The sequence below is a fragment of the Peromyscus leucopus genome, chromosome 18, assembly GCF_004664715.2.
Source record: "Peromyscus leucopus breed LL Stock chromosome 18, UCI_PerLeu_2.1, whole genome shotgun sequence".
In the NCBI taxonomy this organism is placed as follows: Eukaryota; Metazoa; Chordata; class Mammalia; order Rodentia; family Cricetidae; genus Peromyscus; species Peromyscus leucopus.
The window spans coordinates 38,630,246-38,653,871 of record NC_051078.1 but is presented as its reverse complement, the minus strand read 5'-3'; the positions used below and the strand labels follow the sequence as shown (position 1 = coordinate 38,653,871).

General features: G+C 46.1%; 1 protein-coding gene across 10 annotated transcripts in view; it reads left to right on the top strand.

Annotated features, from left to right (window-relative positions):
• The window catches only part of Anks1b (ankyrin repeat and sterile alpha motif domain containing 1B), an 854,565-nt gene that overhangs the window by 804,366 nt on the left and 26,573 nt on the right, over positions 1 to 23,626 (top strand). For all 10 annotated transcript variants that reach the window (XM_037211910.1, XM_037211909.1, XM_037211906.1 and 7 more), the window contains 2 exons: positions 17,922 to 17,933; positions 19,361 to 19,447. In XM_037211910.1, coding sequence (XP_037067805.1) covers positions 17,922 to 17,933; positions 19,361 to 19,447 — 99 coding nt within the window. The remainder of the gene's footprint in view (positions 1 to 17,921; positions 17,934 to 19,360; positions 19,448 to 23,626) is intronic.

The following is a 23,626-nucleotide window of genomic DNA, read 5'->3' as shown; positions in this document are numbered from 1 at the left end:
TCCTGCTCTCTAGTATGTGCTTTAGCTGAAATGAAAACTTCTCAGTGAGAAGTAAATCAGATTTCGAGAAGCATTTTCTTAAGTGTAGTTTGCTAACAGAGATGGCTATGATGTGGCTCCTACCTTCACTGCATTGACAGTTCCTTGCAGGGGAGCAATGTGTGAGCATGTGATTCTCCTGGACTGGTAGATGCATCACCTAAGATGTGTCTTCACACTGCCACCAGCTGAAGGCATCCTGATGAGTGATCCTGAAAATAAAGCTGTGGTCTCCTGAAGTCAGTTCATTAGGGCTAAGAACAGTTCACACTTGGGGTGCCTAGCCCAAGAGAATTGCATAGTGTTTCAATTAGTCCATGAGGTGGGCACTGCCCTTATCCAAGATGCGTGGTTCCAGAAGTAATTTGAATTACAATTCTCCTCAGATTATTTACATATACGTAATGAGATTTTTGTTTCACATACACCTTGTATACAAAGTCCAAAGATAACTTTATGCAGTATTTTATAGTGTATCATCATTTTGATTGTAACCCATTGCACAAAGAATTCTCCGTGGGTGCCCTTGTGTTGACACTCAGAAAGTATCAGGGTTTTGAGTGTTTTGGGTTTCATACTTTCAGATTAAGGATGTACATCCTATGTCACCATTGTCTTCACTTTACATATTAGAACACAAAAGCCAATGAAAGTTTAATAACCTGCCCTGACAATCTCCAGGATCAAGCACATCCCAGATTTGCATAGGTTATATCGTGTCTTGAGTTTTATAACAGCTAGAAAGATGGGCCACTTACGTACCTAAGAAATAGCCTCAGAAACCCTAAGTAATCCATGATGTTAGCATTGGCCAGATTAAACCATCTGGTGCAGATATATCTAGTAACATGGGACATACTCCAATGCATTAACATAAACTAGACTTTCTGCAGTGTTCCTATTGCTAAGCTGGTTTTCTCCCACACGCATACTTTACAATATTCATTCTTGTTCGGGCAGAATGTGCACAGTTTCCCTTCTCAGAGGCATGGGAGTATTTGATATTTACAACTGGATAATTTCCATGTCTGTGTAAACCCATCCATCTATCTCTAAGGTCCCCTCAAGTTCTGAAAATAGAAATAATTTTCATTTCTTTCCCGGTATTTTATTGTGTGTATTATTTCAGTTAAAAACCTGCCATAATAAACTAATATGTTAGAGGGTAGTTTAATTCACATTATTACACAGTATGGAATAATTTCTTTGTTTGCTCAGGTGAAAGTGCCTTTTTTTCCCCTCTTCCAAATAGTCTTAAGATGTTTTTAATTAATAGAGTTGATTTTAATAGACTATTTTTTAAGCACACTTAGCTTGACAGAAAAATTTTAAGAAAGGAGCAAATGCTTCTTGTATACTTCCTAACTGCCTTAGTTTGGGTTCCTACTGCTGTGATGAAACACCATGACCAAAAGCAAGTTGGGGAGGAAAGGGTTTTCTTGGCTTATACTTCAGCATTGCTGTTCATCACTGAAGGAAGTCAGGACAGGAACTCAAACAGGGCAGGAACCTGGAGGCAGGAGCTGATGCAGAGGCCATGGAGGGGTGCTGCTTACTGGCTGGCTCATCATGACTTGCTCACCCTGCCTTCTTATAAAATCCAGGACCCAGCCGGGCGGTGGTGGCGCACGCCTTTAATCCCAGCACTCGGGAGGCAGAGCCAGGTGGATCTCTGTGAGTTCGAGGCCAGCCTGGGCTACCAAGTGAGCCCCAGGAAAGGCGCAAAGCTATGCAGAGAAACCCTGTCTCGAAAAAAGAAAAAAAAAAAAAAAAAAAATCCAGGACCACCAACCCAAGGTTGGCACTATCCACAATGGGCTGGGCCCTCCCCCATCATTCACCAATTAAGAAAATGCCTTATGGCCAGATGTTATGGAGGCATTTTCTCAATTTCTCATTTTCTCATTCCCTCCTTTCCAATAACTCTAGCTTGTGTCAAGTTGACATAAAACTAGCAAGCACAACTGACCCCTTGTCAATTTGACACACAAACACATTGTTAAGTCATAACCTTTACTTTCTTGTTCTTCCCCAAGGTCACGTATTAATATCAACATTATAATATAAACATTCCAAACTTTAAAAGTCACACACTCTTTAAAAATTCTAACACTCAAAAATTCAGTTTCTTTAAAATCCAAAGTCTTAAAATTTAGTCTCTCAACCTTGGGCTCCAGTAAAATAAATAAATAAATAAATAAATAAATAAATAAATAAATAAATAAATAAATAAATAAATACTTTTTTAATTCAAGAGGAAAGAACCAGGGCACAGTTCCAGTCTGAACAAAGCAAATCCAAACTCCAAAAATGTAAATAACTCAATGTCCAATTATCTAGGATTCACTCATGATCTTCTGAACTTCCAAAGGGTTTGGGTCACTTCTCTGGCTCTGTTCTCTATGACATACACAGTTTATCTTCCAAACTCAGACTGGCTCCACTCCACTGCTGATGCTGTTCTTGGTGGTCACCTCATGGTACTAACATCTCAAAAATGATAGGGTCTTCTGCTACAACTGGCTGCACTTTCACAGGTAGCCTCTCCTGGGCTCTCCTCAGGGTTCCAACCCTGCCACTTGGTACCCCTCAGCTCCTCTCCATGACCCCTTTATGCCTTCAAAACCAACACCACCTGGGTGACTCTTATATCATCAACTGCCAGCACAAAATACAACCTTGGCTGCCTCTGGAACACAGCTTCTCTCTGCTCTTGGGGAAACACTTGCCAGATTTCACTCAATAATGCCGGTCTCTTCTTAATCACAGCCCATTCTTCAGCCCCAGTTGACAAAAACCACAGATTCTTCACACAAAAGGCCCCGTAGAGTCTTTGCTTCCTTCTGAAACTTCATAAGCCAGGTTTCCATCATCTGAGCAGCTCGCAACATTCTTACCTTCTGAGCTCCTACATAACATCGCACTGAGCTCTCAATGCTCAAAGTCTCTTCTAGCCCAAAGTCCTTCTACAATCCTCCCTACAACAATGTGGTCAGGTCTGTCACAGCAATACTGGTACCCACTATCCTGGTACCAACTTGTCTTAATTAGGATTACTATTACTATCATGAAATATTACGACCAACATGATGGGGGGACCCACAGAGACAGCTGACCTGAGCTTGTGGGAGCCTGCACGGTACCAACCTAGGCACTCTGCATGTATGTGACTGTCATGTAGTTTGGTCTGTTTGTGGTGCTCCCAGCAGTGGGATAGACCAGGATCCCTGGACAGGACAGGACCTGTCCCTGGCACTTGAGCTGGCCTTTAGGAACCTCTTCCCTATGTTGGGTTGCCTCACCCAGGCTTGAGGCAGGGGGAGGAGCTCGGTCCTGCCTCCACTTGATGTGCCATGCTTCGTTGACACCCACAAGAGACCTGCCCCTTCCTGAAGGGGGACAGAGGAGGAGCCGATGTGGGGGATAGAGGAGAGTGGGGAGGGGAACAAGAGGAGAGGAGGGAGAGGAAACATTGAGATGTAAAATGAATGAAATAATTATTAATAAAAAATGAAGCCGGGCGGTGGTGGAGGCGCACGCCTTTAATCCCAGCACTCGGGAGGCAGAAGCAGGCAGATCTCTGTGAGTTCGAGGCCAGCCTGGTCTACAAAGTGAGTTCCAGGAAAGGCGCAAAGCTACACAGAGAAACTCTGTCTAGAAAAAAAAAAAATGAAATATCATGACCAAAAGCAAGTTGGGGAGGGAAGGGTTTATGTGGCTTACACTTTCCACATCGTAGTCCATCAATGGGGAGAGTCAGGACAGGAGCTCAAGCAGGGCAGGAACCTGGAGGCCAGAGCTATTGCAAAGGCCATGGAGGGGTGCTGCTCACTGGCTTGCTCTTCATGGCTTTGCTCAGCCTGCTTTCTTATAGAGCCCAGGACCACCAGCCCAGGGACCGCCCCACCCACCATGGGCTGGGCCCTCCCCCATCAACCACTAACTAAGAAAATGTGTTATGACCAGATCTTATGGAGGCATTTTCTCAACTGAGGCTCCCTCCTTTCAGATAACTCTAGCTTGTGTCGAGTTGGCATAAAACCAGCCAGCACACTAACCAACATGTGTGCATCCTCCATTATCAACACATAAGTGGCATTGTCAATGCCTGGGTCCATAGTTTACCGTAGGCCTCACTCTTGCTGGTGAACTTCCTGTAAGTCCAGACAGACTGACAATGACCTGTGTCTACCATTACCTTCCACAGTAGTTCCTCTACCCTGAAGATCTGTTTCTTTAGAGCTGTTTTAGATTTGCAGAAAAACGGTGCATAAATTACTACACTCACACACACTCCCTCTACAGCTACTGAATTTACAACTTCCCCTTTTATGAAACTTCTGCGTTAGTGTGGCATTTTGTCCCGATTAGGACCAGTATTGGTGTTCAGTGTTAACTAAAGAAGTTTGCAGTATATATTGGAACTCCTCCTTCCTGTTAACAGAGTCTAGGGCTCTACAAATACACAATGACATATCTACCATTTCGTCTTGGTTGCTTCCATGTTTTGGAAATTCTACAGATGTTGTGATATAAACACCCCACCTGTACCCAGGTGTTTATTCCAAGATATTTTACCCCCTGGATGCAAACTCTAAATAATGTCCCTCTTTCTTCCATGTGTTTGGTGAAAAATCAGTAGAATCGGACATTGAACCCTGATGATCTATTACAGGGCAACATGGCCATTTCCGCCTTGTCTTTTGAGGTTGTGTTTAATGAAAGCCCGAGAAGCTTTGGCACCGAGGCATAGGGACAGTGTTCGTAGTCGGCAGGCTGCTCACTTCCTGTACGCTAACAGCTCTGCAGACATGCTGCTGACAGGTGGAGAGTCGGAAACGACTTCTCTTTCATCTTAACAGGCACTCAGTGCTGCCTTTTATGTGAGTGGTCTGATTCTCTGACTAAATCCATGATCTGTGACACAGGCAGCATTTCCTAGTCAGCCCCCGGGGGGAAAGACGAGTTCCAGGGTGCTAAATATGACGCCCTTTCTGCAACGTTCTCCGTAGCAGAGAGCCTTCTTTCCGTCTTCCTCACAAGGCCCTGTATGAATGTCTGGGGGCCCGTGCTACCCCTCCCCCCTTGAAAGCAGGGACGGTGTACAGTGCCCAACTCTGTGGTACCTGCTTCGTTGTGATGATTGGATACAACGCTGCATGCCAAGTGCCTGCGCCCATCCCTCTCAAAACATGCTGGCTTCTTCCTCCAAATGTTTGAAAAAAAAAAAATGAGTAAATTCATGGGCAGATTTACTTTAGATTCTTTCATTTCTTTTCTCCCCCCCCCAACTCTGAAGCCAGTACCCCTCTCACTGTTCAGGGTTCCCGTGTCCATCGTATGTAAGAGTGTATTCTAAACTCCAGGAATCCTACACTTTCATTTCCACCCTATAAAGTCCATTTCCAAAACTGAAGAAAAAAAAAAAAAAAAAAAAAAAAAAAAAACAGGTGAGAAAGGACGCTTCTTACAAGATGATGAGTGCAAATCTGCAGTTTTTTTTTTTTTTTTTTTTTTTTTTTTTGATTTTCGAGACAGGGTTTCTCTGCGTAGCTTTGCGCCTTTCCTGGAGCTCACTTGGTAGCCCAGGCTGGCCTCGAACTCACAGAGATCCGCCTGGCTCTGCCTCCCGAGTGCTGGGATTAAAGGCGTGCACCACCACCGCCCGGCACAAATCTGCAGTTTTATATGTGGTCCATCTGTCCCTAAATCGGTCGGAAGTGGCTCTTTCCAGACACTGTCTATGGGACTGAATTGTTTACAAAGCGATAAGGATATTGGTTTGACCATTCTATGATGTATATGGGTTTGTGCTGTGTTCGTGTTTCCCACTCTGAAGATTCCACAACCTACAGTGTTCCGTGAGCTAGGCCTTAGTTCTGGCCATGTGAAGTGCTGCTTAATTTTGCCTCTCTGGTCTTCTCCACACCCTGCCTCCACCCCTGCATTTTGCTCTAGAGTTCAATCATCGCTAATACACAGAGCCCCATCACTTCCCTAATTAGATTAATTATGCCATTAGAAAGACGTGGGCCATCATATCCAACGCAATGCTCTCTGCACTCCTACTTTGTCCAGGCCCACGGTTGGCAATTAGCATTACTCACGGGTGTTTGAGGTCTTGGAAACTGCTCTTAAAAGGGAAAAAAGGAGGCGAGGCCAGGGCAGAGGCTCAGGTGCTAAAGCACTTGCTTTGAAAGCATGGGGACGTTAGTTAAGAAATGTTCCCCAGCACCCAGGTGAAACGTCAGCCGAAGCCACCCAAGTCTAGAACTCCATCCAGCTGTAGGAGGTAGAGACAGAAGGATCCACAGAGCTCAGCCAGTCTAGCGGGATCGGTGGGTTCCAGGTTCAGTGAAAGACCCTGTCTCAAAGCATAAGGTGGAGAGTAATTGAGGAAGACACCAACATTAACTTCTGGCCTCAACATGCACACAAGTGCATGCGCGCGTGCACGCGCGCACACACACACACACACACACACACACACACACACACACACACAGAGAGAGGAGTGGGGCACAGAAACAGAGAGGGAGAGACACACACAGGGGAGCACAGAGAGGGAGAGACACACACAGGGGAGGAGCAGGACGGAAATGCCTGCTTTTTAATGAGACTAAGAGAGAACAAAGGCATATTTTAAGTTCTTTGTAAGTCGAGACTAGGCAGGACCTTGGAGCACATTAAGATTTTGGAGGCTTTATTTCCCAAGCCTTTGTACTTTCGCCATAGGTCTCATGGCATCTCTTCTTCTTAGTTGGTGGAACTTTTAAACTTTCAAGCTGGAAGCAGCTCTACAGGTGCCTTTTTAAATATGTAGATTCCTGGGTCACAGGCACTGCTTTTGGTCTAAGCAGGACGGTGGCGGTCTTTGCTCTTCCCGGTGCTTTCAAAGAAACAACAGTGGAAGGAAGCTGAAAGGTTTTGTTTTTTGTTTGTCTGGGTTTTTTAAGTTAGAATGCCTCCTTCCTTAAAAAAGGACTCCGTCTAAAGCCATGATTAGCTCATCTGTCTTTGCACAGATCTTTCTGGAAGAAACTTGCCATCTGCAGACGTGTTTTTAGAAAGGCTTCTCAGGAACCAGGATGGGGAAACATGTAAACGACCTTTTTTAAGCTTCTTGTTGACAAAATTTCTGGGAGAAATCCAATTTTTTTTTTTTTTTCATTTTTGTTTTGATTTTTGATGCTGGGCATTGAACCCAGGGCCTCTTGAGTGCTGAGGTTTGCATTTTAGATCGTCACCTTCAGATAACATCCTGGAGTCAGGTCCCCACCTTCCTCCGAGGCCCACTGGACTTTTTTTGTGGGGAGGACGGAGCCCAGTGCTTCTCACATCCTGACAACCAGTGAGCTACTTCCCAGGGCACGGAAAGATGACAGTGCTTTTTTGGTGTTGTTTTTTGTTTGTTTGTTTGTTTGTTTTTGCCTTAATCTCCACTTGTGTTAAAGTCTCTCTCCAAATATGTTTATTTAAGTCAACATCATTGGCCATACATGTTAACACACCTGTACTGGGGAGCCTGAACCAGTAAGATCCAAAATTCAAAGCCATCCTGAGCTGTAGTGCAAGTTCAAGGCCCTGTCTCAAATAAATAATAAGTTATCTTTAACCCAAATGCATAGTTAGGTTTACCAGTCGTTGTTTAACCATTTTCACTACTATCAGGACATCACCGTAGCAGTCTGGTGTGCTGGGGGAAGGGTACATCCTAAGACCCTCCAAATACTAGCACTGGCTGAAATCCACCTGTGTCTATCTACTACGCACCAAACGCTGACTTACCGGATATGAACCTCACATCTATACAAAGAGGACTCTGCATGAACCATCTTAGAAATGAAGTAACTGAGCAGAGAGGCTAGCTAGCCACATAGCCAGGGCGAAGAGAAAGGACACCAGGAAGCTGAGTATCTCCTCCTATGCCACTTTTAGGGGTTGCAGGCTTGGTTTGGTTGTTATTGTTGAAACATGGTCTTACTGTAGAGTCCAGGCTAGGATCCAACTCACAAATCTCCTACCTTAGTCTTCTGTTGGCTAAGACTACAGGCATGTGCCACTGTACCCAGCTACCTTCCTGTGGTCTTGTTCTCTGTGCTGTGAAGCCTCCCAAAAGGATGAACTCATCAGTGGATCATAAAATCCAGATGGACACACACACGCACACATACACTGCTGAAGTTGTATTTACAAGTAATCGATTTAGAGACTCAGCACAGGATTCGGGTGAAAGTTTTGTCACTAATGTGGCTGCTTTGAAAGGGTGAGGACCTGAGTTTAAATCCCCCACTATGAAAAAAGTCGTGTGTGCTGATACACAGCTATAATTTTGCTGCTAGGAGGCAAAGACAGAATGATCTTAGGGGCTCCTCACCAGCCAGCCAGTCCAGCCAATCAGTGAGTTCCAGGTTTAGTGAGAGAGCCTGTGAGAAAAAAAAAAAAAAAAAAAAAAGATGGAGTGCATTAGAGTATGACAACTAATGTACACACATGTGTGTATATATACACAGGAAAACAAGGTGGACAGCATCTGAGAAGAGATAGCCAAGGTTGTCACACACGTGTAAACACACACACAGACTCAATCAATTGGCTTTTTAAGCTAAAAATCATTTTTAAAAAATTTAACCAAAAAAGTCTTTTTTTATTGCAAAGCGATATAAAGTCATAGTTATCTTCCAGAGAGAGAGGGAGAGAGAGAACAGAAGGAAGAAATGAAAACAACTAATTTTACCACCCAGAAGTGGTAAACATCCCCCTGTTAACACCTTGTTCATGTGTGATCCTTCAAACTGATTACTTAGGCACTCCTGGGCATTACTTTTTCACTAAAAACTGGAAATGTTCTGTACCTGTTGTTTTATGATCTATTTTAAACCACAGTTATATTTGGGGATTTAAAAAAGAAAAGTATTTCAGTAACTCTTCACTCTCGGTATTACTTCTGGTGGTTGATTACAATCTTCCACTCCACCGTGGAAACAATTCTTCAGCTGATTCCTTTGGCTATGGTGTCCATTTCTAGTTGTTTTGACATTATAACCAGGATTCGTCAAAAGTGCTGATTACGTCCCTAGATCGGCCACTAGATGTGGAGCAGTGGAGCCAAAGGGTATTCCCATCTAGAAACTCCACAGAACCATTGCCAGACTGCCTTCTAAAAACTCACTACAAGTTACACACTCACAAGCAGTGAAGCATCGGCACTGGATCTCAGCCTCGTGGGCTTATTATATAGACATGCCTGCTCCTAACAGAGAGAACAGGGGACTTCAGGAGAAGCCATGCATCGCCAGCATGCCGCCTAGTCTCACCAACATCTATTCTGTATGTAATTCTATTATCTCTTTATGACTCTTACTTTATGTGAAGAATGTTTTCAGCTCTCACAGTCCCTGGGAACCATGAAAGGATTAAATAATCCTTGCTAATTGCTCTCAAGACCAAGAGCTGTCGCGAAAAACGCTAATGGCAGAGTTTTGGAAATCACTTGTCAAGTTCTTTGATAAACTGGCTCCTTAGCATGAACGCGGGATGCTTCGTGGCTGAGTTTGCATGCACAGCGTCAGAACGCAGACCTGACAGGGACGTTCAATCAAATTGATCAACTGCGTTTTTTTAGAGCAGTCTCTCTTAAAGGGTGGTCCCCAGACCTGCAGCATCAGCAGCATCTGGAAATTTGTTAGAATTGCGAATACTCAGGCTGCAGCCCACTTTCCCATGCCTCTGGGTGCAGGCCAGTCATTTACCAAGACCTTCACAGAATTCAGATACAGTCCATAGATGGAGAGCCGCTGTCTTGGTCCCCTGGGCATTCTACTGAGGACCCTGTGTAGATCAGCTCTTCTGGGTAGATGCCATGTGCCATTACTCCTGGAGACTGGCCAGGCCTAGAACAGAGTCAGAGAGTATCACTTTGGGCCGGACTAGATTTGGCAGGACTTTGTGAGTTCACCCTCGGAGCAAGGAGACGTGTTTGGAATGGCCACTGCTTACTGTTCATGTTGCATAGTCTTGTGTAGGGTCCCGTCCCCTCAACCGTTGGGCCAGAGTTCTTGAGACCACAAAAGCCCCGTGAAGTTATTTAGACACATTTCTCAGCCAAATGAGACACTCATTTAGTGACAGTCAAGAACCCAAACATTTTTAAAGAAATACAGAGGGAGAAACTCCTGGGCTGCCACCAGTAATCATTCTGTCCTCTCTTCCTATTTCTTTTGGTGCTGTACCAAGAGTCAGGGTACCCTTGATGAAAACCCAGCCTTTCCCTCTCAGAGGCTGAAAACTCACCTACCAGGGCAGCTCTCTCCACCCCAAGAAGCCTCTCTCAGCCCCACATCATGTCTTCCACTCCATGCTCTCCAGAGCCCACATCATGTCTTCAGGGTACCATAGCTCTCTCAGTAGCCCCACATCATGTCTTCCCAGGCTTGGGGTACCATAGCTCTCTCAGTAGCCCCACATCATGTCTTCCCAGGCTTGGGGGTACCATGGCTTTCTCAGTGACAGGGCATGAAGGTTCTCTATAACCCCAGTTTCATGCTGATGTCACCTTTTGGCATCAGTGGTCAGGAGAGCACCCTATGAAGTGACTGTATCATCTACTTGAAAAGACCGTAGGGCTAAACATGGCTGTCTACCAACAGTCATAGAGAAGAGTCAAGACAGCCGTGGGTGGGTCTCTAGGCTCTAGGGAAGCAGAGCCCTTGAAATTCCAGGCATGAACATTAAGAGAAAGCGTTGTGTCAGCATAAGAGGCCCAAGAAGACTTTCCCCAGAAAGCAATCTTGGCACTGACTGCCCTGTAAAACTCATTACAGGGTGAGAGTTCATTTTGAAAATCTATTCGAGGGCTGCTTTTTATGCCTTACCCCGTAACCTAGCTAGTTTTGCTGCGTAAAAGATCATGATTCTGCCTCCTATAGTTTTTAATCACTTGAAAAATCACTGAAGGCTACAAAACATTACTCTTCGACCTTATTTAAATTTCCTTGAGAAAACTGCATATCATCATTACGCTTTGTAACTAAGGAAAACTGGTAGATGGCAAAATAGTTATGACTCAGGACTGAAAGTCTAATTAGAGAGTATTCTCAGGGTAGCCCTGTGAAATCTCTTCCCCAGCCTGTGCTTCGGATAGGCTGTGAGTAACCAGGGGGTTGTAAGCAAGAAGGCTGAGGGCTGGGGGAAGTGTTTGCCGCCCAAGCGTGAGGACCTGAGTTTGGATCCCCAGCACCCACAGAAAAGCCAAGTGTGGCAGTGCCTCTCTGTAACCCCAGCACTGGAGGGGCAGAAACAGACGTGTTGTGGAAGCTCACTGGTCTCACTGGTCAGTTAGTCTAGCCCAACGAATGAGCTCTAGGCGAGGCGAGAGACCAGGCTCCAAATGAAGGAGGAGGAGGAGGAGGAGGAGGAGGAGGAGGAAGAAGAAGAGCAGAGTAAGACGCTAGGTATTTGGCCTCCACCCACGTACAAATGGGTGAGTGTACCTGCCTGTAACACACACACACACACACACACACACACACAAGAACACAGAGAAGGAAGGAAGGAAGGAAGGAAGGAAGGAAGGGAGTGAAGGAAGGAGGGAGGGAGGAAGACTGACTGGCTGACACTAAGGCAGCCTCTGTGGATGGCCTCGCTCTTTTCCCTCTTCCTGTGGCTGCCCAGGCACAAATGATTCTTACTGGGAACACAAGCCTCACTCTCACTGAGCCTGACGGCTCACAACTGGATTGCCCCTAACCCCATCAGGAGCCTCTCTGCACTCATGCCCACTCAGGAAAAGCATGCTCTGAGATCAATGAGTCCATGAACTCAGAAAGGATGTCCCTGAACTGCTGAGTCCAAATTAAAAAAAAGAGAGAGAGAGACTACTGTTGATCCCAAAGCTCAGGAGGCTGAGAGAGAAGGATTAGGAGTTCAGGGCCAATACCATGATAGATGAGGACATCATGGGAATAGGAAGAGGCAGGGTGCCGGGGAGACTCTCAGGAATCCACAAGGTTGACCCCTCCTTGGTCTGCTGGCAGTGGTCCAGAGGGTGCCTGGACCGGTCTACTCTGATGACCAGCCTAGCAAATAACCTAGCTGTCATCATAGAGCCTTTGTCCAGTGACAGATGGAGGCAGATACAGAGATCCATGGCCAGGCACCAGGCTGAGCTCTGGGAATCCAATTGATGAGAGAGAGGAAGGATTCTGCAGGTGGGGGACATGGAGATCATGATGGGAGGACATGCAGAGATGACCAACCACACTAGTGGAAGCACATGAACTGTGGACTGGTGGCTGTGGAGCCCCCATGGGACTGGACTAGGCCCTCTGGATACGGAAGACACTTGTTTGGCTTGAACTGTTTGGGGGGCACCCAGGCAGGGGGATCAGGATCGGCCCCTGGTCTGTCGGCAGGCTTCTGGAATCCGGTGCCTGTGGTGTGACACCTTGCACAGCCTTGATGCAGTGGGAAGGGGCTTGGACCTGCCTAGGCTCAGTGTGCTGGGATCTGCAGACTCCCCATGGGAGACCTCCATATGGGGGATGTGGGGATGTGGGGGTGGCTTGGGGAACAGGGCTGGAAGGTGGGAGGAGGGAGGAAGGGGGGTCTGTGGATAGCATGTGGAGTGAGTAGAAAATTTCTTAAAGAAAAATGGAGCCGGGCGGTGGTGGCACACGCTTTAATCCAGCACTCGGGAGGCAGAGCAGCGGATCTCTGTGAGTTCAAGGCAGCTGGCTACAAGTGAGTTCAGGAAAGGCACAAAGCTACACAGAGAAACCCTGTCTCAGAAAAAAAAAAAAAAAAGAAAAATGGAAGAAAAAAAAAAAAAAGTTCAGGGCCAGCCTGAGCCACACAGATGAGACATCAAAAGAGAAAGAGGTGGGGTGGGGGGCACCTAGTGGGCAGTCTCCATGGCTACATGTTTTGCATCCACCAACTGCAGAAATATTCGCGATAAGTATTGCACCTGTGCTAATGTGCATTTTATTTCCTGCCCTTGTCCCGTAAGCCGTACAGAAAAACAATGGCATATATTGTTTACATTGCACTAGCTGTTATAAGGCGGTGATGATTTAACGTAATGAGAACTTGTGCAGAGGTTACTGCAATTCGTGCTCCGTTTTATATAAGAGAATCCAGATGCTGGCATCAGTCACTCTCAGACCAAGCCCCCACAACGCCAAGGGAAACCACACTTCCGTTCAGAACATGCTTTAAGGCTGGAGTAAAAACACCAGAGATGATTTCCGACCCAGTGCCAAACAGTTCTTAGTTTACATTTGACAAGAGAAAGAAGTTGGAGTGGTGGCTTGAGACTGCCGTGCCAGCGTGTGGGCGATGGGTCAGGATAATCAAAAGTTCTAAGATACCCTCCGCTGTAACTGAGGCCAGCTGGGCTATCTGAGACCCTACACCAAAAAAAGTAAGACAGAGTTGAGGAGGTAGGTCAGCTGGGAAAGCGCTTGCCTGGCAAGGTTGAATGCCTGGGGTTTCTGAGGAAAGAACCCATGCAAAAAATGAGAGATGAGGGAGTCGGTTCAGCTGTTAAGAGCACTGGCTGTCCTTGCAGAGGACTTAGATTCAGTTCCCAGCACTTACATGGAGGCTCGTGATCATTTGTAACTCCAGTTCCGGATATCTGACACCCTCTTCTGGCCTCTGCAGGAATGAGACATGCATGGGGTACACAGACATCATGCAAGGGGGAAAAAATTCTATGCATTAAATAAAATAAATCTTACCAAAAAAAAAGTTGGTGAGCGTGCGCGCAATCCTGGCACTGAGAATAGAGAGGGAGATAGATCCCTGGAGTTCACTGGCCAGGTAGACTAGACTAGTTTGTGAGTTCCAGGCCAGTGATAGATCCTGTCTGAAGAAAGACAGTTGTGTAGTTGATCTCTGGCTTCTAGATGTGTGTGCACACACAGGAACACAAATACACATAGGAACACACACCCACACAAACAGGAAAGGGAGAAGAACATTATTTCTTTTTCTTGATAAATCTAAAATCCCTTCTTTAAAAAAAAAATATCTGAAAGTGTTCAGTTGCTTACTTCTTAGGAACAGTGTTCCAGATATGAAATTATGACTCAGCTCTGCTTGGTGAATACAGACTATCTAAACCAAGAACTGAGTGCAGATTTCAGACATGCAGCATCTCAGTGCAGCCAAATACTGTTTCACTTACAATAATAAAAGAATAGTAATCTTAACTTAGAAAAATATGGTTGCATTTTCCTCTAACACTCTTCACCAGAAACAAGATGGCGTGAAGCTCATTTGGAGCCTTACCCATGAATATTCTGCTGCTTGGGTGTTAGGAGATTCTCATTGCAAATCCAAGACCCTTGTGTAAGGCTGGCACCAAAGGAGAGAGAATCTGAAGGCCAGGAAGCCTCAGAAATTCCACAGAGGCCTTAGGACAGAGCAAAGCACCTAGAAACCAAAGCTTGCCCTGAGCTCCCTCCTCATGCAGGAATTTTCTATATACAAATCAATAAGCCTTGCATCTTCCACATGAACATGGGGGTATTGTGACTACAGACAGACAGACACACAGCAAAGCAGGAAGTTAGGTCCTAAAACCCAGGTCTCCTGATCTCAGCCTTTGTTACTCGAGTGGTGAATGGTTAGGCCAAGAGTCCTGAGCCCTGGGGAGGAGGAGGAACCCATGATGGCATGTTGGAGAACAAATCAGGGGAGTCAAGACTTCCATGACTAACTACCCCATGACGGAGCAGAAGCTCTGTGCTTCCTTTCCTGTACCCATAAAGCTTTCACAAAATGAACGCTTGCTAGATTTCCTGCCTCCCTGAAGACTGTATATATTTGACTTCTTGTTACAAGCGCTCATCTTTCATTAAAGTTATGTATAAAATGCCTTTTTTTAAAAGCACCGTCAAAGTACACCATCAGAAATTCCCCCTAACAAGAGGCAGGGATTGTCTAGAATAGACAGTTGCCTTGGTGGAGGAACATGCTGTTGCAGACCTCCCATGGTCCCCTTGAGCTTGGTGGCTGGCCAAGTTCAGCATGTCCTTGTCAAAGGACCCCAGTAGGGAGAGGACTGTCTGGGCTCCATCTTGGAATGTATGGCCACTTCCAACATTGCCACCCTGGAGACCTGTGCCCAGCCTGGATGCTGACACCCCAGCGCTGCCTTTGCTAAGGGAGCAGGAATTGTGGGAGCACTTGTCTTTCCTCTGTTGTGGAGCTTGGATGAGCATCTGAAGGCGCGGGGGTCTCAAGGGTGACAGAAATCACCTCTGAAGCCCTGAGGTCAGCCTAAAGCCAGTGTCCTCTGCCCACTGCCCAAGTTCTCCTCAAACTACCACTAACGAAATTGCTAACAGACCCTTCTTGTTACTAAAGCCTGGGATTTTAGCCCATAAACCCAATAAAAGCAGCAGTCTTCCATGTGCCAGCCGCTTGCTAGGGACTGCTTCTTGGTGTCTCCTTCATTCTTAGGCCATTGGGCACTGCCCCTGCCTTCTAATCAACCAGCTCCTTGACTTCTGTGACGTCGTCTGTGGGCTTCTCCCAGCTCTATCCTTAGTTTCTTTGCGAGAGCTTAAAAATTCATCTTCTGCCCAGCATGGTGTTACCTGCACTGGGGGACAGAGGCAGGTGAATCTCTATGAGTTCCAGGCCAGCCAGGGCGGCATAGCAAGACCTGTCTCAAAACAATAAAAAAAGAATGTGTCTTCCAACCAGATGTGGTAGCACACACCTGTACACTTTAGCACTCAGAACGCTGAGGAAGAGAATTACCAGGTCAAAGCCAACCTGGACTATACAGTGAAACCTGTCCTAAAAAAAAACAGGTGTGGGATTAATCTTCCCCCGGGGTTCTCACTCCACCCTAAGACACCCCACATGCTCCCACCTCCTTAGCCACCCCTCCGACATCTGAGTTTCATCTCTCATTTCTTAGTGATCAGCATGCTGAAGACGTAAAAGCATCTCTCCGTGTGTCTTTGCCAAAGGATGCTCCCCTCTGGCATCGCTGTCTCTGCTAACGGCTGCTTCATCTGTGACACCGTCCCGCTCACCCTGATGCTCAGAGCTCTATTCGCCTCAGTTGGGCTCTTCCCCCTGTCATCCACGCTTCTACCTCAGTCCTGCTGGAGTCGGCCCTTTGGATGTCACAGCGGCTTTCCGGTGTCCCTCACTCAGCCTCCATCCTCTGTGCAGCCACCAGTAGATCTGCTCTTGGCAGGGAAAGCCCGCCTTTCAAATCTACTCTACCCTCCTTTCCTAACCATTAACCTAAACCACCTGGAGTTCTCATTTATAGGTGTCTATGACTTTGTTCTTACAGCAGCCCCTTTTTCCCTCTTATTGCCCCTCAGATGGCTATTGACCCCTCCAGAGCCAGCTCAGGGCTCCCTAGCCGGTAATCAGTCTTGACGAATAGATGTATTTATTAATACCTGCCTTGCCCTTTCAAGGTGAGCATTTCCCTATTCGGTGTTCCAGAAGTACTCGGTTCACATCGCCGTCGTTGTGTGTGTCAACCCGGTGGCTCTGCTTCATGTCCAACTCAGCCAAGAATGGGTGCCGTGTGAGCCAAGATATGCTCCCAGGGTGCCATGCCCTTCGTCCCTGGAAGCCATCTTGCCCAGCCCTGTTTCCCACTTAGATTCTCCTCAACACGGCACGAACTTGGGTGGCCAGTTTGAGCAGCGGCCTTCACACAAAATTTCACATCCCTGAAATGGACCCTGAGCTTTCCATTGACTAGCACAGCTGGCAGGTCCCAAAACAACGACTCAGCGGCTGAACAAATAACAGATGGGTTTTTCTTAATACTGTATAAAATACTGGTATTTTTTTTTTCATCTTAATGTAGTTATATATTGTTTCAGGTACAAGTAGGGCTGTCCGGGAGAAAGTACTCCTGGCAAGAGATGAGCGAGGTGATTTGCTGAAATCCATTGTTACGCTTTGCCAAGAGTTCTTCACACACAAAATTCAGTCAACAAAATGATTGCCTCTGCTGCCCGGCCTTCCTAATCACGAATTCAGCCACTGCTCTGCCTTCAAACCGGCACACAGCATGTGGTTTCTTCTAGCCTTGCCTTTGATTTGTCTCGCACATTTTTCCAAAGTGGTTGGGAAAAACATTCCAAACATGAAAGTATGTAATGTTATATTCCATTTTTTTAGAACGACTTTTCTTGGCAATTGTAAAAGACAATTGGTAATTTTAAAACTAGTTAAAATTCACTTCAGGGAGCTTCTCTTTATGTATTATCTGGAACAATAAATTTTAAGTAATACTCTTAGTAAATATCTTCATCTCTGAAATAGATATGGTAGCTCTCAAAAAAAAAAAAAAAAAAAAAAAAAAAAAAAAAAACACCTTGTGTCAGGACAGTGAGGACAATGTCAAAGACCTCTTCTAGGAATTCAACAAAAGGTACAACATACACTATCACCACTGAGTGCAGTGAGCTCCACTCATCCCGTTAAAAGCCTTCTTTAAATCTGGTCACATTTCAGAAATTTTTTTAATGGAATATTGAGTGATATAAATAAATCAAAGAAGTTCCTATCCTTTTCCCGAGTCCCCTGATGTAGAGAGTTGGCTGGCTAAGGCTCAAAGTGGACCTTTCCTGCATGCCAGTGCCAAGGTTCTGTGACCCAGCAAACAGAAAGATGAGAAAACGGAGAAAGAGAAACAGAGGCAGGGCCCGTGAACGGCTCACCACATCTGCTTCCGTCTAGGAAGGCTGCTCTCTCCTCTGTGGCGTCCTCTACTTTTTAATGAACTTACGCTGTCGGTGAACGGTTGAACCGGTTTCTTTTTCTCACACCCTTCCATGTGTTTTCTCTCCTATTCTGTCCCACCTGTCTCGCGTGGAAAAATCCATCAGGCTAACTGTCAGGTGAGTTCGTCTCCGATGTTTACTGTGATGATTAAGAGGATGCGTGGAGGAAAATGAAGTAAACAAGACTCTGGGTGACTGGTGATGGATGGCAGGGCTAAGCAGGAAAGGCACACACTAAATCACAAGGAAACTTTTGGCGGCTGAATAAACTGAAGACGCTGCAGACCCCCGCATGTGAAACCGGTGTGAGCATCCGTCATGGGAGCTTAGCCTGCAGGAATATGGCCGAGCTGTGTGATGAAGCCTGTCTGTCTAGCATTTTGCTGTGACTGAGGACTGCTCCTGGAAGGCTTGGTCGTCATCAAGCCGATTAAAATCCTGCGTGGTCCTGTGCCACTCTGCTATAACTATTATATCCACTTCTGGGATTTGACTAGGCCCAAGGACAGTTTGCAGGGATGTACTTTAAATCCCTTTTTAAGTCCAGATGAGGAAAGGACAGCCATGGCATGCATTTTGTTGCTGCTAAATGCACCTTTGGAGTCAAATGTGATGTGGTTTAATTCTTCTCGAGGAGACAGACACAGAGTTCACTGCCCTCCTGCTGGTGGGAGGGGAAAGGACATCCTGGAACCCATAAGAAGCAGCAGGACCAACAGACACTTTACAAGCTGGAAGCATAGTTATTGGCAAGAGATGAGGCAGCCATTGAAATTAGATTGTGTTTGGGGTGTGTGTGTGTGTGTGTGTGTGTGTGTGTGTGTGTGTGTTGTGTGTTGTGTGTGTGTGTCTTTGTGTGTTGTCTGTGTGTGTGTCTATGTATGTGTGTCTGTGTGTGTCTTTGTGTGTCCGTGTGTGTGTGTGTGTGTGTCTGTGTCTGTGTGTGTCTCTGTGTCTGTGTCTCTGTGTGTATATCTGTGTCTGTGTGTGTGTCTGTGTGTGTGTCTTTGTGTGTCTGTGTGTGTCTGTGTTTGTGTGTCTGTGTCTGTGTGTGTGTCTCTGTGTGTGTATCTGTGCTGTGTGTGTGTCTTTGTGTGTCTGTGTGTGTGTGTGTCTGTGTCTGTGTGTGTCTGTGTCTGTGTGTGTCTGTGTGTGTGTGTGTCTGTGTGTGTGTCTGTGTCTGTGTGTGTCTGTGTCTGTGTGTGTCTGTGTGTGTGTCTGTGTGTGTCTGTGTCTGTGTGTGTGTGTGTCTGTGTGTGTCTGTGTCTGTGTGTCTGTGTCTGTGTGTGTCTGTGTGTCTGTGTGTGTGTATCTGTGTGTCTGTGTCTGTGTGTGTGTGTCTGTGTGTGTGTGTGTCTGTGTGTTGTGTCTGTGTCTGTGTGTGTCTGTGTGTGTGTGTGTCTGTGTGTGTGTGTCTGTGTGTCTGTGTGTGTGTGTGTGTGTGGTTTTAGCTTCATTTTTATCTTTCAAGAGGAAACAAAAGGATGTGCTTCCGTTGCTATGCAACACACCCTTCTCTAACAGCATTCTGGTTTTAATTTCAGAAGTCTACAGAGCAAATGAAGAAGGTCCCCACTATTATTCTTTCAGTCTCGTATAAAGGAGTCAAATTTATTGATGCAACAAATAAGGTAGGTGCCTAACCTCTCTTTGGTTCAGATTCCAGACGCAGTCCTGAGTATGGGATCTAAAATCCTGGTGTGCGCGCGCGCGCGTGCGCGCGCACGCACACACACACACACACACACACACACACACCTTTTCATCACTCCTCCCCCTCCTCACCTGCCTGCATCCTGCTTATACCTACAGCTGTGATGCACACGTGTGTACCCACTGGCACACACAGAAAGGCGGGATTCATTTGGGGTCCTGATCTAGGATCGCTTTGCATATTTTTGCTCTTGTGCTTCACGGTGTTTCCTCTAGTAGACAGGGGCCACGTAGCAGCCGTGTCCCTTCAGATCTGAAGAACAGTGAAACATCAACCACAACAAAATAACTTATTAAAGGCATGGTGGCATTCCTTCATCATAGGAACGTCAGCAAGCAAAGCGTGAAGACACTGGTCTTTGTTTGGTTCTAAATATATTTGTGTGTTTCTCGCCTTTGGAAACTATACTTGATCTTAGCCAAAAGGCCAAGAAGTGATTGTCCCCTCTTTTGGTACAGGTCACGAATACCTGGTGTAAGGAGCACATACTGACATTTTGTATTCTATAACTACCTTTAATTCCACACTACTGGGGTGAAGAGAGTTGCTACTGTTTGTTTTCTTAAGAGACACAATCAGGAAAGCAGCTGAGGACATGCTGTGTCTTTGTTCTCACGGTGGGAACTCTTGGCAGCTCTGAGGCCAAGTGTGGCCGGCTGGATTGTGTTTCACTTGAAAAGCGTCTTAGCGTTCCCCGTCAAATCCTGGTGCTAACCCCGGAAGCGTAGGTGCGGCCACTGTCACTGTCGTAAAAGCTGACTGGCTCCTCACAAAACCCTGAAGGTCCATGTGCTTTACTCCCCCCCCCCCTTTCAACTGATGAAGGACAGAAGGAAGAGATGAGGTGATCACCGTTTGTAAACGGTGTTTGTCTTCCGCATCGCTCACCCTGATCTTGCCCCTAGACCCATTCCATTATTGAGAGTCAAGAAACAAGTCAACTTCAGCAGTGGTGACAGGGAGCAAAAGCCACTGGAATGCAACTGTGAGGGAAAAGTCGCATGGACAGTGACCCTTTGTGTCTGTAAACTTAAGCACCTGAATCAACCCCTTAGACATTCCCTAATTACTTTTCTATAAAATGTTTCATTGGCAGTTGGATAAGCCCAGGTGTCCCTACATATGCTATGGAAAACAGCCTCCCAGTTTGGGGGAAAACTCCAGAACACAGGCAGAAAGCCTATAACACAGCATTACCATGATGGCTAACAGTAGCCCGAGTGTATTAAGTGCCTTATCTTTAATGATGACTCAGCTGTGCAGTATGTCATTGACCTTTAGGATGTCAGGTTACAACCACAGACTCCAATCAGAACAACCCTTGATTGGCTTTTTTTTTTTAAAGTTTCTGGTACATAAAATTACCTTATCCTTAAATTGGAGTTAAGTTGTTTTAAGACTTCTAGTATTGAAATGTTCATTGAAGATACCATTGCTTTTGGTCTATCTAATGTGAAAGAAAGACTTTGGCACCTAGACCCTCCACCAACCCACACGCACACACCCCTCACTCTAACCTAGAGCAACTGTCTTGATCCTGTTGAATTGGAAAAGCTTGAAGAGCAGTGATGAGTTTGACACTCTCCAAACTGAGTTGGATTCTAACAACTTCCAAACATAGGCCATTTGCTCTCGGAAGTTGCTGCCATCTGAAGGGTCAGGTCTGTCACTCAGTGGTGCCATAACCACCTGCACCTACATCAGTAGCACCCTCTCTGCCCAGACCCCCACCATCGGAACAGTGAGGGAAGCTGAGCCGGGCCTGCTGCAGTTGGCACACAGAGAGACACATAGAGGGATGTAGTCACGGATGCTCCTGTACCTCTTGAGATGTTTCTGACTCAGTCGCCAGTGACGGTGCAGACCTCTGCTCGCCAGCCTCTTTGAAAAGCATCAGCACAGAAAATACGCAAAGGACAGTTTGTGTACATAAAGACCATGAATAAAGAAGATCAGGGTATCTTTCAAGTCCTTGCATTGCGGTCTGTGACAGATGTTCCGGTTGAGTATAAGGCTGCAGAGAAGCCTGGGAGAAGCGCCACCCGGACTGAGGGTCTGGCTTCAGAAGGCGGGAAGGATCCGCAGCAAGGGAGAAGAGATGAACTCAAGTGCTGCATTCTAGATTCCTTTCGTTTCCCCCACTGGAAAGTGTTGTCTTGGTGGGACGCTTGAAGAACTTGGGCAGCGGAAGTGTGCATAGGGACCACATCATTTCAGGAGCTCGTAGCCACGAAGCCTGTGCTGAAGTGCGGCACACCTCGGTGTGTTCCCATGGTGCTTTGCGTCTTCAGCATATGTCCCTCAGCCTTAAGCTGGTAAGGTGGACAGGGCTGTCCAGTCCACACAGACATCTTAAGGTCCCTGTCCTTTGACCAATGTCTGCCCACAGGCACAGCCTATTTGTCATGGAGTTTTCCACTGCCAAACCTCATACATTTTCTATTACTCCACAGCTACCTTCTACCAATTAGTTTAAAGTACAATGAGTAATTAATTATATGTTCATTACCCTTCCTTTCCTATTAGCCCCCATTAGAGAATGCAAAAGATGAAGCCTCCAGTGAAGCATTTCTTTTTCAGTCAGTAAAGAAATAGCTCTGAGTTCATGGGGAAGGGCCAGGAGTCTGGTTATAAACACATAAATGTATTGCCTAGCAACTTACAAAACTAATCACTCAGCCTGATTTAAGAAGGAAGAAGTAAAGGGGGTCTTGAATTTGAAATGGAACTTGGAATAGACTTAGTCCTAAGATGTTTTAGGGAAATCACATCTGCTTTCGTAGATCAGTAACCCAGCATCAGTCCCTGCAGGAACCTGGCCGCTAGGACTCCAGCTGTTTGATTATTGACCTTTCTTGAGATTAGCAGGTCTTCCAAGAGGTGACCCAATTCACATCCAGGAATGACAGGCTTGTGTCATATTCACCCTCCTGTGCTCTCTCCCTAGCCTTCCGTGACTGCAATAGAAAGAGTATGGGATTGGAGTCTTTCTCACTTCAGTGTTCAAGGTTTTTTTTGTTGTTGTTGTTGTTTTCATTTGATGACAACTTCAAACATATCATTGTTTTTCATAGCACACACTTCTCATAAGCAGCTGGGAGTCCCAAGAGACCACAATTGGTCTGTACTGTGGTCTTTAACATCAAGTACCCCACAGGGCATCCTCAGTTAACCACCTCTCAGAGCTCTGCCTACATCCTGGTCCTTCTCTAGAGGAAATACTTCAGTCCCTTGATGGGAAAGAGTCTGGCCGAGGAAGTGGTCAGGAGAAGCTCTCTGTGGTATCGTAAAGACTGAAGGGTGTGGTGAGGGTAGATTCCTAGGCTGCATCCCTTTGGAATCTCGAACTGTCATATAAAGTGGCTGGACCAAACAGTTCTATTCCCCACACACCCACCAGATACAACAGTAGCTGTTTCTGCACATGATGAAAGGTGGTCAGGCAGAAGTTGAAAGGCATTAAGCTGCCAAACCCTAGCCAAAGGAAGGTAGGAGAGCCCCTCCCCAGGCCTTCTCATGAGCCTTCCTTAGAACGAACACTCTTAGAAATGAAAGCTAACAACATACAAGAGTCTGATCTTCCACTGAGCTACAAACAGCACCTCATGATAACATCACCTTTTAATCTGTGGAGTAGCCACAGTTAATGCATGACTGAAGGGCAAGGGATCCTCTCTTCTTTGAATCTTCTCCAAGGGGTGAGTTGGCCATCCAGTTTCCATAAAGTGTGCAGCTGCAGAGTCCTTGGCCTTGGATCCATTCCACAGATAGAGAACTGGCCTCACTGTCCCCAAAAGTGGATGGTAGTGAGGGAGGCAGTACTCAGACATCCCAGTCCTCACCGGGTCTACCAGGGATATATCACAAGGGCCTGTGAATATACACCTTCCTGAGGATAGACTTATGCGATCTTAGTGGTATCACATTCCTCCTAGCTGAGACATTTTCAACAGTGAGGAAAGATGACATTTGTATAATACATGTGTCACAGATGCCTCAAAGGAACTTTAAAGCTGATCCTGTGACTGGGGGTGAGCTTCAGTGATAATGGCTCCATTCTCTCTGCCACACCTGGCCTCTTGGGGACAAGAAGGAA